The sequence below is a fragment of the Citrus sinensis genome, chromosome 8, assembly GCF_022201045.2.
Source record: "Citrus sinensis cultivar Valencia sweet orange chromosome 8, DVS_A1.0, whole genome shotgun sequence".
Classification (NCBI taxonomy): Eukaryota; Viridiplantae; Streptophyta; class Magnoliopsida; order Sapindales; family Rutaceae; genus Citrus; species Citrus sinensis.
In genome coordinates, this window is record NC_068563.1 from 21374750 (window position 1) to 21389206 (window position 14457).

Genomic DNA, 14457 nt, shown 5'->3' on the forward strand with positions numbered 1-14457 from the left:
TACCTACCAAGACCTCCTGTCACCAACAAGTCTGGTCGGCTCGGGCTTAGTGGATATAGCCGCCGGGATGGATAGCAAGATTCTCAGTGCTATGACCAGAAAGCGTGGTCGGGCTTCGAGCAGCTCCAGCAACCTTCCTCCTCCCCCGAAGAAACCTAGCGTTGGTCCTTCCAAGACGCCTGTTCCTGCTCTGCCCCCACCTCCACCTCGTAAGAGTGTTGGGGAGAAAACCTCCGACAAGAGTCCTGAGGTCAGCTTGCAGTCTGGGGACCGCTCTTCTCCTCTACTATCTCGGGATCAAGTGGACTACCTGAGCCCGTATAAGAAGGATTACAAAAAAGCGGTGGGGCCCAAGATGGTGAAGGACATCGAGAGTATGAACCTCTCCGAATTAGCTGCTTCCGTTCAGAGAGTGTCCTTCAGGTTGGCCACCATGGTTTCGTGCTACAAGATTGGGTCCGCGCGCCATGAGAAGAAACTCCAAGCTGACAATCAGGAATTGAAGAAGAAAGCTGAATCTGCTGATCGCTCCAAGGAGAAGCTGGCTGAGCTGAACAAGCAGATTATGGAGCTAGAGGAGAGAGTTGCGGTTGCTGAATCCATTTCCTCCAAACTCAAAGGTGAGCTGGGTGACCTGAGGTCTGATCTCCATGCTACTCAAATTGAAAGGGATACTCTGAGGGCCGCCCTTGAGGGGAAAATCAAATCCTTGGGTGAGCAGCTGGCTGAGGAGAAAGGCAAATCTGCTGACGTGGACGATCGGTTGGATGCCGAGTATGACTCTGGGGTTGCCTTCTCTTATAAGTGCATAATGTCTGTGCTTAAGGAAGAATATCCCGAGCTGGACATGAGCAAGCTGGAGGCTGGAGTGGAGAGGTACATGGCTGAGGTCGGCCAGGGTGATAAGGAGCAGGGCGGGCAGGATCAGGTGGAGGCTCATTCGGATGGTGTGCAAGAGGGGGAAGCTGGGGGACGCACTCTCGAAGTGGGTCAAGGGTTCATGCCTCCTCCTCTCGGCATTGCTGATCTTCCACCTCCTGATGTTGCTGATCCCTCACTTCCCGAGCTCGCTGATCCTTCAGCTGCTGGAGCCGTTGATTCTCCTAACCTTTAGGCCTATTTTTTGTATAAGCTCTAGATTTGCGTTTGTTTTGTAAACAATTTAAACATTTATAAAAAAAAATTTTTTGAATGCTCTCTATTGGTTTTCCTGTTTGGTTTTTTAGTGCATCGAACAGGAATAGGCATTTGTTTACCTTAGTAAAATTTTCGCAAAATTGCCTGCTGGTCTTCGGTGACCGAGTAGGAGTAAGCATTTACTCGCCTTTGTATAATATTCGAAGCTTTAGCTGCTGGTCTTTCGTTGACCGAGCAGAAACAGGCACTCTGTTGCCTTAGTAGAATTTTCGAAGCTTTAGCTGTTGGTTTTTCGTTGACCGAGCAGAAACAGGCACTTTGTTGCCTTAGTAGAATTTTCGAAGCTTTAGCTGCTGGTCTTTCGTTGACCGAGCAGAAACAGGCACTTTGTTGCCTTAGTAGAATTTTCGAAGCTTTAGCTGCTGGTCTTTCGTTGACCGAGCAGAAACAGGCACTTTGTTGCCTTAGTAGAATTTTCGAAGCTTTAGCTGCTGGTCTTTCGTTGACCGAGCAGAAACAGGCACTTTGTTGCCTTAGTAGAATTTTTGAAGCTTTAGCTGCTGGTCTTTCGTTGACCGAGCAGAAACAGGCACTCTGTTGCCTTAGTAGAATTTTCGAAGCTTTAGCTGTTGGTTTTTCGTTGACCGAGCAGAGACAGACACTTTGTTGCCTTAGTAGAATTTTCGAAGCTTTAGCTGTTGGTCTTTCGTTGACCGAGCAGAAACAGGCACTTTGTTGCCTTAGTAGAATTTTCGAAGACCGAGCAGAAACAGGCACTTTGTTGCCTTAGTAGAATTTTCGAAGCTTTAGCTGCTGGTCTTTCATTGACCGAGCAGAAATAGGCAAGCTGTTGCCTTAGTAGAATTTTCGAAGCTTTAGCTGCTGGTCTTTCGTTGACCGAGCAGAAACAGACACTTTGTTGCCTTAGTAGAATTTTCGAAGCTTTAGCTGCTGGTCTTTCATTGACCGAGCAGAAATAGGCAAGCTGTTGCCTTAGTAGAATTTTCGAAGCTTTAGCTGCTGGTCTTTCGTTGACCGAGCAGAAATAGGCAAGCTGTTGCCTTAGTAGAATTTTCGAAGCTTTAGCTGCTGGTCTTTCGTTGACCGAGCAGAAACAGGCACTCTGTTGCCTTAGTAAGCATTTAATGGGCTTGCTAGCAGAAAGGTTCCATACTGAATTCATCTTTATTGAATTTTGAATACATTACAGAAATGTGGGACATATGTGTGTGTCACAAATCACTGTGTTCATAACAGAAATAACTTATCAGAATGAAAACTAGTAGGGCACTTTGCTTACTGGAAGTACTTTTTCAGGTGCTCGGCGTTCCATGACCTCTTCACCTCTCGTCCGTCTGGATACGCCAGCTTGTAGGCTCCCGGACCAGTTGCTCGTATCACCCTGTACGAGCCTTCCCATTTCGGACCAAGAGCTCCATGGTTAGGATCCTTGGTATTTTGGTTCACCTTCCTGAGCACCCAATCTCCTGTTCGGAACTGCCTCACACGTACGTTCTTGTTGTAATAACGCGTGACCCTTTGCTGATACTGAGCCACTTTCTGCGAAGCCCCTTCCCTTTTCTCCTCCAGCAGGTCTAGGTTCAAGCAGATCTGCTCGTCATTTTGCTCCTCATTGAAGTATTCCGTCCGATGTGTTCCCATTCCAATTTCTGCTGGGACTACCGCCTCGTGACCAAAAGCTAAGGCAAACGGGGTCTCCCCTGTGGCGGTTTTGTGAGTTGTCCGGTAGGCCCACAGTACCCCTGGTAGCTCGTCAACCCAAGCTCCTTTCTTCTCTCCCAATCTAGTCTTTAGGAGTTTCTTTACCACTTTGTTGGCTGCTTCCACTTGTCCGTTTGCCTGGGGGTGTGCGGGGGTGCAGAATTTCAGGTCCACCCCTAAGTTTCGGCAAAACTCACTAAAGTTGTTGTTGTCAAATTGCCTCCCATTATCGGTGATGATGGTATACGGGATTCCGTATCTACAAATGATGTTCTTCCAGATAAAATCCGTTGTCCTTCTCTCCGTGATTTGGCTAAGGACCCCCACTTCTATCCACTTGGTGAAGTAGTCTATTGCTACGATTGCATGGGTTGCCGCTCCTCGGCCTTTCGGTAACGGACCAATCATGTCGATTCCCCACTGAGCAAAAGGCCATGGGGATGTCATAGTGGTCAGCTTTTCTGGGGGTTGTGCGGGAACCTCTGAGAAGCTTTGGCAGGTTTTGCAATTCTTTGCCATCTTTTTCGCATCCTGGTGCATGGTTGGCCAGAAGTACCCTTGCCGGAGTGCCTTGAAGGCTAAGGTTCTTGCTCCCGAATGATTGCCGCAAATTCCTTCATGAATCTCCCTTAGTACATAATCTGCCTCCTCATCATCCACACATCGCAAGAGGGGCAAAGTGAATCCTTGGCGGTAGAGTACCTCATCGAGTAGAGTATACCTCGCTGCTCGGCATTTCAGCTTTCTTGCTTGCCTTTTGTCCTCTGGTAAAACGCCATCACGGATATATGCAAGAATTGGGTCCATCAAGGACTCTTCAGTACTTATTCTCATCACCTCTGCCTCCTCCCCTATACTTGGCGAGGTCCTTACCTCCAGTGGAACCGATTTAGGTAATTTCGGATTTGCAATTGCAGCCATCTTAGCCAACATGTCCGCTCGGTAATTCTCATTTCGAGATATCTGCTTTACCTCCACCTCCTGGAAAAGCCCAACCATTTGCTTCGCCTTCTTCAAATAAAGTCCCAACTTCTCTTCCCTTACTTGGAATTAGTCGTTGAGCTGGTTACATACCAGCTGGGAATCTGCTCGGATTTCAACCCTTTCTGCTCGTAATGCATGTGCCAAACCGAGTCCAGAAATGAAGGCCTCATATTCAGCTTGGTTATTCGTAAGCTGGAACTCGAACTTTACTGCATAAGACACCTCGACACTTTTTGGGCTTCGTATTATAACTCCTGCTCCGGATCCCTGTTCACTACGTGACCCATCAACCATCACCAGCCATACCCTCTTTGGATCCTCCTGTCCTGCTGGTTGCTCTTCTTGGACCTCTTCCCCTGGTCCAGCACGATCAACCATGAAATCAGCCAGGGCTTGGGCCTTGATTGCTCCTCGGGGCCTGTATGATAAGTCGAATTCGCTCAGCTCCACGGACTATTTTACTAACCGACCAGACGCGTCTGGTTTTTGAAGCACCTGCCGAAGGGGCTGGTCAGTCATCACAATGATCTGGTGGGCTTGGAAATATGGTCGGAGTTTGCGTGCTGCGGTTATCAGAGCCAGCGCCCACTTCTCCATTAATGGATATCTGGTTTCTGCGTTTACCAGGGCCTTGCTTGTGTAGTATACCGGGTGTTGCTTCCCTTTTTCTTCCCTGACTAAGACCGAGCTGGTAGCCCACTTAGAGATTGCTAAGTATAAAAGCAGTTGGTCACCCTCTCTCGGAGTTGATAGTAACGGGGCGCGGGCTAGGTATTCCTTCAGTTGTCCAAATGCCTCCTCACATTCCAATGTCCATTCCATCTTCCTCCCTTTCTTTATGATTTGGAAGAAAGGGTGGCACTTATCAGTGGCTCGCGAAATGAATCGGTTCAATGCTGCCAATTTCCCCGTAAGGCTCTGCACCTCCTTAATTGTTCGTGGGGACCTCATCTCTATCACCGCCCGTATCTTTTCTGGGTTGGCCTCAATCCCTCGATGGCTCACCAGGTATCCCAAAAATTTGCCCGAGCTGACCCCAAATGCACATTTCTCCAGGTTCAGCTTCATTTCATACCTCCTCAGCAATTCGAAGGTCTCTTCCAAGTGCTTCACATGATCTGTCGGTTCTCTTGACTTGGTGATCATATCGTCCACGTATACTTCCATAGTGTGGCCGATCAATGGCTTGAAGACCTTGTTCACTAGCCTTTGATAGGTAGCTTCTGCATTCTTTAGGCCAAAGGGCATCACCCTGTAACAGAACAAACCCATGTTAGTTATAAAGGTGGTGCTTTCCTCATCCTGCTCGTCCATGGGTATCTGGTTGTATCCGGAAAAGGCATCCATGAAACTGAGCAGACTATGACCCGCGGTTGAGTCTACCAACTGATCTATTTTTGGTAGGGGAAAGCTGTCCTTTGGGCATGCCTTATTGAGGTCCGTGAAATCTACACACATTCTCCACTTCCCATTGGCCTTCTTTACCAGTACTACATTGGAAATCCATTCCGGGTACTTGGCTTCCCTTATAAATCCTGCTTTTAGCAGCTTTTCCACCTCCGCATTAATGGCCTCGTACCTTTCCTGGTTGAAGCACCTCCTTTTCTGCCTCACCGGCCTTGCCCCTTTCTTGACTGCCAGCTTGTGACAAGCTACCCCTCGATCAATACCTGGCATATCCTCATGAGACCAGGCAAATATGTCTGCATGGGACTGTAGACACTTCACCAGCTCGCATTTTATTTCTTCACCCAATTCTGATCCGACTCTGACCACTCTGCTCGGGTCACTCCTGCTCACAACAACCCCCTCCAAGTTCTCAACAGGTTCCTGGCAACCATTTTTTGAATCCCCTCGGTTATCTAGAGAGGTAACCTGCAGTGTTTCCTTGGCCGCTGTAGCATAGCAGCTCCTGGCCATTCTCTGGTCGCCCTTTACTACACCCACGACTCCACTTATTCTGTATTTCAGCGCCAGATAATGCGTGGACATCACACATTGGCTTATCCTCATGAATGGTCTCCCCAATATCATCTGGTAAGGACTTCTTTCCTCTACCACTACAAAGTCCAGCATCATCGTTCTTTCAAATGGCTTTGTCCCCACAGTAATCGGGAGTTCAATGATCCCCATGGGAGTTAGCCGTCCCCCTCCAAATCCCTTCAAGGACGTATTTGTCCGTTCCAGTTTCAAGTCTGCAATCCCCATATCATCTAGAGCCGACTTAAACAGGATGTCAACCGAGCTGCCTGTGTCTACTAATATTCGTCGTAATTCTGTACCGGCCACCATTGCCTTAATCACCAATGCATCTTCATGAGGATATAAGATACCCTCTTCATCATCATCTGTCCACATAATGGGAACTTGTCGCACTTTTGCCTTCTTGGTTGCTGGCAAATTGAAAAGCACTTCTTTGCTAGTCATGGCGTACCTCCCATAGTTCTTCCGTGCTCTGTTCGAATCCCCGGCCAATGTTGGCCCTCCTGCTATCACACGGATGGTCGGCTGTTCACGTTCCAAATCCCTCTCAACTCCGTCATCCCGCGTGTACTGCGACTCCGTGACAGGGGACATTCCATCTACGTACTCGTCCAAGTATCGGTTCCTTACTAAGTCCTCCACCTGAATCTTCAGGTCACGACATTGGCTGATAGTGTGACCGTGAGTGTCGTGGAACTTGCAGAATCTGCTCTTATCCCGTCGGTGAGTCGGTTTTATTATTGGGGTTGGAGGGTACAGCAGGCCTCGTCCTTCAATCCTCTCATAAAATTCCTCCATGGAGATCTTTAAGGGAGTGTACTGTCTATATGCCAAGCTCTGGTCTACCAGCTGAACTGCTCGGCTATCATGAATGTCACCTCGGTCTGGCTCGGTCGCTAACTAATCTGGTCGTCTAGCCCTGGAATTTATCGCATGTAATGCTCTGGGAGTGTTGTGATAGGGGTGGGCAGCCATCTGCCGGAGTACTCGCTGCCGCTCTGGGATCGAGGGGCGAGGAGGTTGAGCTCGGCTGTGTTGAAACTGTTGTGCTCTCAGAGCTATGGGGTAAGGGCGGGACCGAGCTGATATTCCGCCCATCATTGAAGATTCTCCGATTCGCTTTTCCGACCCGCTCCCTTTCGGGGCTCGCCGGTCCTTTCGCCTCAGCTCTTCCAGCTGTTCACTTTTAATTCTTGCCGATTTCTCCTCTTCGATTTCTATATCTCGCCTCGCCTGCTCATACCCCGCCGAGTAATTCTGTACGAGGGGGCTTCTTAAGTTATACCACAGTCGGCCGATCCTTACACCTTCTTTTAATCCCCTCAACGCCTGCGGGTGATTAAAAGCTCCCAGATCCAGCACGGCTCGGTGATATCGTTTTACAAAGTCTCAAAGGGATTCATGCTCCTCTTGTCTCATCCCCATCAGTTCCATCATGTCGTCCTTTGGGGCTACTGCCCCTCGGAACTGCTCGGCCAACTCCTGGCACATCTGCTCATACCCCTTTATACTTCCTCGGGGCAGCTTGCGGTACCATTCTCGAGCTCGTCCCTCTAGCGTCAACGGGAACGCCCTGCACCTCTGAGCTGGTGTCAGCCCCTGTACACCCGTCATGTCGTTGAAACACTCAATGTGCACCAGCGGGTCACTTCGCCCGGAGTATTTGAGGTCGGGGAAGCGGAAGTCTCTTGGGATTATGGTACCCATGATCTCAATTGATAACGGAGATTCTTCATCTAGCATTATCCTCCAGCTCGGGGGCTTTCTCTTGCCCTGTATCTCCTCTATCACCTACGCCAATCTGCACACCTCCCCCTCCAATTCTATAGCACGGTCAGGATCCCGTGCAGCTATCTGATCTCGCTCCTGCTCGGCGCTCTGCGACCTCTGTCTGAGCTCTCCTTCATCAACATTTGCTCCTCGGCCATTAGTTTCCCGTATGCGTCCGGGGCGAGGTTGGTCTCCCCCTTCATCCACGTGTTCCCCTGGGATCCGACCAGTACTTCTGTGGGGATGCACCTCATTAAGTTGGCCTGCGGGCGGAGGGATTTCCTCAACTCGACACCTCCGGAGGCTGGGTTCTGCTCCGACTTCATCTCTTCCCACGGGGGTTTCACAATCCCTTCTCCGTTCATCCCTCAACTCAAACAATATGGACGCGAGAGTCTCCATTTGTTTCTCCATCCGCTTCAGTCTGTCTTGCATCATCCTCTCTCGGGCTTCATTCGCAATTTCCCAGAGAGTGATTGTCTCCACCGTTTCATTGTCCTCCTTCAAAGTATCCTTTCTTGACACATCCATATCTGATCGTTCGTTGCTTCTCCGGTAACTGCTAATTTGGTGGTAGCTTTTTATTCAGCTCCCCACAAACGGCGCCAAAATGTTGATGCCGAAATCTGCTCGTCCTTAGACCGACCAGATTCTTTCACCAACTTTTAAGTTATCGACTGCTGCACGAACCGCTAAGGCTGGAATCACCCTCCTTTCTCTCACTAGACCTGCGTTCACCGAAAACGGATCAGAGACGCCGGTGGTTTTGCCGGCGTAAACCCTCCGATGCCTAAGTTAGCACAAGGTGTTTACGGGAAAACAGTGTAATTTGGATTTAAGATGTTTGTTAGAAATTTGTAAGGAAATGGCCTGGTTGCAATTTGGTAGCGTTTTCCCTCTTTCCAGTTTTTCTGTCCCCTTCTTCGTCGATTTCTTCTTCTTTTATAGCCGCTGTCCCCACGTTCCCGTTTGCCCTTCATCCCACCTTTTTCGGGTAGTGGCAGCCCCTCATGGGACTCTAACTGCTGCATCATGGGCAAACGTGGGATCTCGCATCTCCCGCAACGGTTCTGGGAAAGCGCAACTGCCGCGATTCTGTGAGATCGTGTTTCCGCTTTTTGGGGTATGGGTACCGGCTCGGTATATACCTCTGGTCAGCATTCGTCTCGGCTCGGCTCATGTTGCCCCTGCTCTGCTTGTACCATTTGGCTGAGGTGATTCATGCCGGGGTGGAAATAGTAGCATGACCGACCTGGTGCTTTTATTTACTTAACAATAATTAAAATAGTAATTATTAGAATCATTATTAAAATTGAATTCCATAACAATAATAAATAACAATTATTAAAAAATGGGAGTAGCAAAATTCTAAAAAATTATTGTTAATAATAATAAAAAAAAAATTTCCTCTTTTATTTTTTATATTATTTTATCTCTCTTCTGTTTTTTTCTTTCTTTCTCTTCTGCAATTTCTTCGTTACTTCTCTCCATCATCAATTTCATCTTCTTCATCAACAACATCATCATCACAATTATCTTCTTCTTCCTCCTGTCAATTTTGTTTCTTCTTCTTCATCAACATCAAAATTTAATTTCATCTTCTATCTTATATAATTATAAATTTAATAACATAATGGCCAGGTAATACAAACACCAAACAATACAATCACTGTTGTTGATTTTTTTTTTGGTTTAAAAGCCAAGCACCCCTTTGACTTGGAATAAAAAAAATCGAAGTCAATCCAGGTGCTGTTCTTCATTTTTTTTGGGTTTTTCAGAACAAAAAAAATAGGGGAAACACACTCGGAACGATGGAGAGATTCGGACGTAAGTGACGAACCGAACTGGTTTAATTTGGCTGTTGGTGACGAGCTGAAGAGAGAGAGGTGGCTATCGGTGACGATGCCGTTGACGAGAGAGAGTGCCGATGATACCGATGAAATTGAGGGGAGGGAGAAGATACGGGAGTTTCTGGTGCTGGAGAGATGAATCCTCCTTTTCTTTTTTTTAATTCATATTTTTCATTTGTGAGAGGGGTATTTTCGAAAAATAAAGAAATTAATGAGGATATTTTCATCATGGGAGGGAATGGAGTTATGATTCCGACCCTCCTCCACTGGAATGCCAATCCGGGTAATCAATCCTTATTTTGAGTGAGACCCACGCGTCTCATTCCCGTTCCCATTCCCAATTTTTTTTTCTTTTCCATTCCCATTCCCAATTTTAATTTAACAAATAAATAGACTTTTGATTCCGATTTCACCATTTCGATTCCCATTTCAAAAATGTGAATACACCATAAAATTATTCCTTCGTATTTTGTCTCTAAGTGAAGTGTCAATTGAGATTCTCTCCTTGACTCTCCTGAATTTTTAAAGCTCTATTAACATGTGTCACCTAACCAGTTGGTCAGGCCCTTGGGGCCAACTGCCAATAACACACGTCATTGAATTTGAAGAGGATCCAAATCGGTGAAGTGTCATGCCTTCCCAGTGAATTTTAGTCGACATTTCAAATTTTTTAAGATTCAAATTGTAGGATGTTTTATCATTACTACTCGTTAATTTTGTCTATTATGCATGCTTGTTTACAGAGAGAGAGAGAGAGAGAGAGAGAGATATGAAATCTCAATAGATAGAAGATTTTGTACATTATGCATGCTTGTTTTTACACACACACACACACACACAGAGATATGAAATTTCAATAGATAGAAGATTTTTGGTTCCCTTCATTTTCTTACCATCATACGTCTATGATTTCCTGCCGTAGCAATCTGGGTCAGAACTTACTCACGGGGAAGATACCACCATCATTGGGGCGCTTGTCATCTCTTAAAACACTGTAAGAATCTTCACATGCAATTTATTTATTTTATTTATTTTTTTAAAGCAAATCTAAAGGGTACAAGAAAAATTTTACTACTAAGGGCAAAAAAAAAAAAAAAAAAAAGATGACACTTAAATGAGGGTGGCAATGAATCTTATCCTTAAAAAATTAAGAAAACAAAACATATGACCAATATAAAAAAAGAAGAGCAACATAAGCAATAATTACTAGGAAACAAAATGCATGTGACTATGCACATACAACCACAAATGAAAGGCAAAATAGCAACAGGACAATCCGGCTACCAATCTGACTCGGATTCCACAACTCCCATATTAGCCAATTTATCTGAAAATATGAGTAAATCGCACTTACAGTTGCTCCACAAAATCCGACAGTTCTTCCAACGAAAAATTCAGAAGTAAAATATTGAAATATTCAATTAATTAATTACTCCAAAAATTGCATTTTGCATTTATCTTACTATGTACTTCTGGACATTTTAGGGAACTATGGAGCAACCAGCTAGCTGCTTAAATCAATACTTAGCTTATTTCTTTGAAAATACAATACAGTTTTTAATTTCATATATATTTTCTAATATATAGATCTCTGCTGGAGAATGGACTCAATGGTACACTCCCACCAGAACTTGGAAAATTAAGCAATCTTCAAAAATTGTAAGTGTGTGTGTTAAGTATTTATTTATAGAATTTATAAAATGGTTAATTAGGATGTTGATGTCGTCGTGTATATATATGCTTGTGACTAATTATGTACTACATTTCACTTGTACTTAAAAAGTCATTTATACATAGACACGCGTGCGTGTACATGCACAAACACATATTTGGCTGGTATGCAATTATTATTTGTCAATCATTCATCTACGTTCATACCAATACCACATTAAAATTTACAACACTTCAATCTTAAACATAACCTAAAAGTAACTTTCATGTGGTTGCAGGCGGTTGCAATCCAACAATTTAAGGGGGGATTTACCAAAAGATTATGAGAATCTAAAGAATCTGACGATTTTGTAAGTGTCCTGTTTGTTCGTTTTCTAATTGTTATTGTTGTTGTTATTTTTAAGGATCGTAATTAATTTGGTCTAGATTTTTCTTGCTTATTGTTTGAAGTCTGCAAATATCAGTAGCGGAAATTTTATTTGTCAATGCAGTGGAATAGCTGGGAATTATTTGTCTGGTCGGATCCCCACATTCATTGCAAAATGGGTCAACCTCTATGCTCTGTAAGCCTATTCATTTTGTCCTTTTATGTGACAACTGAAACTTGGGTACTCTCTGTGTAAACAATCTGCTTTTGTTGGAGTTTAATTGTTTCTACATAAAACTGTTAACCAAACTCTGACATGTACTCCGTGGCAAACCATGCTAAGTAAAGGTAGGAATATGGGCTGGGTAGAATGGATATCCCTCCGTAATTAAAGGTAGAAATGTAGGTTGTCGCAGTATATAAATTTCTTATTGCAATATATGTATATCGCACCATATAAAAGTAAATCAATTTGCATGATGCTCGAAAACATACAAAAACAATGAATTCTCCCACACGCGCGAGCTAATTATCAATAATATTACTTTTCTTTCCTTTAATCTCACAGAAATCTGATGGGAAATAACTTCGAAGGGGAGCTGCCACCAGAAATTTTTAACATGTCAAGCCTTCAATCTTTGTAAGAACAATTAATAATAATCCAAACTCTGCTCTATATATGTATGTATGTGTATGTGTATGTGTATATATAATCATTTTTTAGTGCGGGCGCCCTCATTTGTTTTTTATTGTGAACACGATTTTAAGCAGTGTAATTTAACTTAATTAGATCTTAGTGTTATTAAACCGCACGGTTTAAAAGTGTGTCCGTAATAAAAATATAAAAAAATGAGAGCGCCTGCACACACTCACACACACAGAAAAATTTCAGACACACACACATATATAGAAAATTTTCAATGACATTATACTATATGGTGTAATATAGACTATTAACATTCCCGTACTTTAATAAAGTACAATATTAAAAACTATCTTTTTCATGGTTTACAATGTTTTGTCATAGACATTGTAAAGTCCATAACTCCCGGATGGGAAATTTTCTTTTTTAATTTCGCAATTAACTTAATTTCTAACTTGGCTTCGTTGTTTATTCCAGCTATGTCTCCGACCTACAAACGATGGGCTTTTCTTTCCCGAAGTCAGCTAATTTGAGTAGTATATCAAGCCTGTAAGCGGTGTATTCCAATTCCATGCACGTATAATTATTTTATGCGTTAATTATATATTTATCTGTTTTTGTTAATTATTAATACCTGATCTGCATTTTAAATTTATAAATTGTTTACTATTCCTTATAATTAATTAATTAATTAAATCTTTTTTAGAAATTAAATTAATCATAATAATTCTACAGGATATTGAGAAATTGCAGCATTACTGGTTCAATCCCACCATACATTGCCGATTGGAGTCAGTTAGGCTACCTGTAAGTCTATTTTCTTATTAGTTTAGTAATATGAGGTCAGAGATCATTTAAACTTGTATCATTGATCCATCTGCAACATCTATTAACCTTGTCATAATGTCGTAAAGTAAATTACTAAACTAGTGTATATATTTGATTTTTGCATATATTACCTCAATTTTTAAGATATATTAAAAAAGGGTTATTTTCAAGAATACTTTTGGAAATATACATCTGTCTTCGGAAATAGTCATTTCTGAAAGAAAATTAATAAAATATTAATGATTATTTTTTCCCCATCTAATCTGATATTTCCTAAGCTTTATATGTAAAATAAGTTGCAGTTATATTATTTTGCAGATAACAAAAACGATTGTCTTCAATAATATTGTCTTTTTTTTCTTCTCTAAATATTGTCTAAAATTTTCTTTAATCGCCGACCTTTTTTTTCTCTTTAAAATTGCTTATCAATCCCGGAAACAGGGAATTATCATTTTTTTTGTTAATCTTTCATCAAATAATTTCCATTTTTTTACTGAAATTTTTGTTATTTTTTGAAAGTATTATTTATAAGTACTATGATTATGCATTCAATTCTAGTCCATTTCCATGATATAAGTCTTTTTTAAAGAATTAATTGTCAGTATTTCTTCATTGCTCAAGTTTATACCAAGGTTTAAAGTTTCTGATAAAAAAAAAAAAAAAACTAGAGAAAGAAGGAGCAGTTTGGTTAAAAAGCGGCACGGCTTGTTAGCGCCCGTTAAGAAACAATGTGTCTTGATATTTAATAAGAAAATTTTTAAATAAAATAAAACCTAGTCTTAGAAAGGTTTAATTGAAATATGTCGTAATTTTATAGTAAATTTAGGAAATATTAGATAAGGAGAGGATCCAAATCCTTATTGTAAATGATCATTTTTATTTTATTTTCCTCTAATCATTGATTATTAATTTGTACTGCAGTGACCTGAGCTTCAACAACTTAACTGGTGGAATTCCAAATACATTCAAGAAACTGTTTTTATATGAGCTGTAGGTGATAACTTTCTTGAATCCCATTAATTTTATCTTTTCTTAATATAAAAGGGAGAATAACATTTAGACTCCTAATATTTCTCCCCAATTTTACCAATTCGATCCATGATTTTTTTATATCAAACAATTACGTCCCTAACTTTAATTATTCAAACTTTTATTTTTAAAGGGTAAATGATATTTTTTTACCATACAAATCATATGCTCCTTTTGACATATATGTCTTATCTGAATTATGTATTCTCACTTTTTTCCTTTTGACTGACAGTAGTAGTGTAATAAAAAAGAATCCAAATAATTTGTTTTTTGTGTTACTATTTTTACTTTCCAGGTATCTTACAGGAAATATGCTCAATGGAACATTGCCAGATTGGATTTACAGCAATGTTACAAAAAAGGGGTATGCTTTCTAACTATACATAAATGTGATAAAATGTTTTCAAACTTGTTCTAGTGTAAACATTATTTCCTTTCCCCATCAAATTAAACGCATTTTAAATCAAAGACGC

General features: G+C 42.2%; 2 protein-coding genes across 8 annotated transcripts in view; one reads left to right on the forward strand and one right to left on the reverse strand.

Moving 5' to 3' along the window:
- Window positions 1-14457, reverse strand: part of LOC127899162 (disease resistance RPP13-like protein 4) — a 69662-nt gene that overhangs the window by 13550 nt on the left and 41655 nt on the right. The window lies entirely within an intron of this gene.
- LOC102622250 (probable LRR receptor-like serine/threonine-protein kinase At1g53430) overlaps window positions 1-14457 on the forward strand; it is an 85022-nt gene that overhangs the window by 4394 nt on the left and 66171 nt on the right. For all 7 annotated transcript variants that reach the window (XM_052432306.1, XM_052432305.1, XM_052432308.1 and 4 more), the window contains exons 6-14: window positions 10369-10440; window positions 11034-11105; window positions 11396-11467; window positions 11609-11680; window positions 12053-12124; window positions 12605-12676; window positions 12863-12934; window positions 13877-13945; window positions 14280-14348. In XM_052432306.1, the coding sequence (XP_052288266.1) occupies window positions 10369-10440; window positions 11034-11105; window positions 11396-11467; window positions 11609-11680; window positions 12053-12124; window positions 12605-12676; window positions 12863-12934; window positions 13877-13945; window positions 14280-14348 (642 nt within the window). The remainder of the gene's footprint in view (window positions 1-10368; window positions 10441-11033; window positions 11106-11395; window positions 11468-11608; window positions 11681-12052; window positions 12125-12604; window positions 12677-12862; window positions 12935-13876; window positions 13946-14279; window positions 14349-14457) is intronic.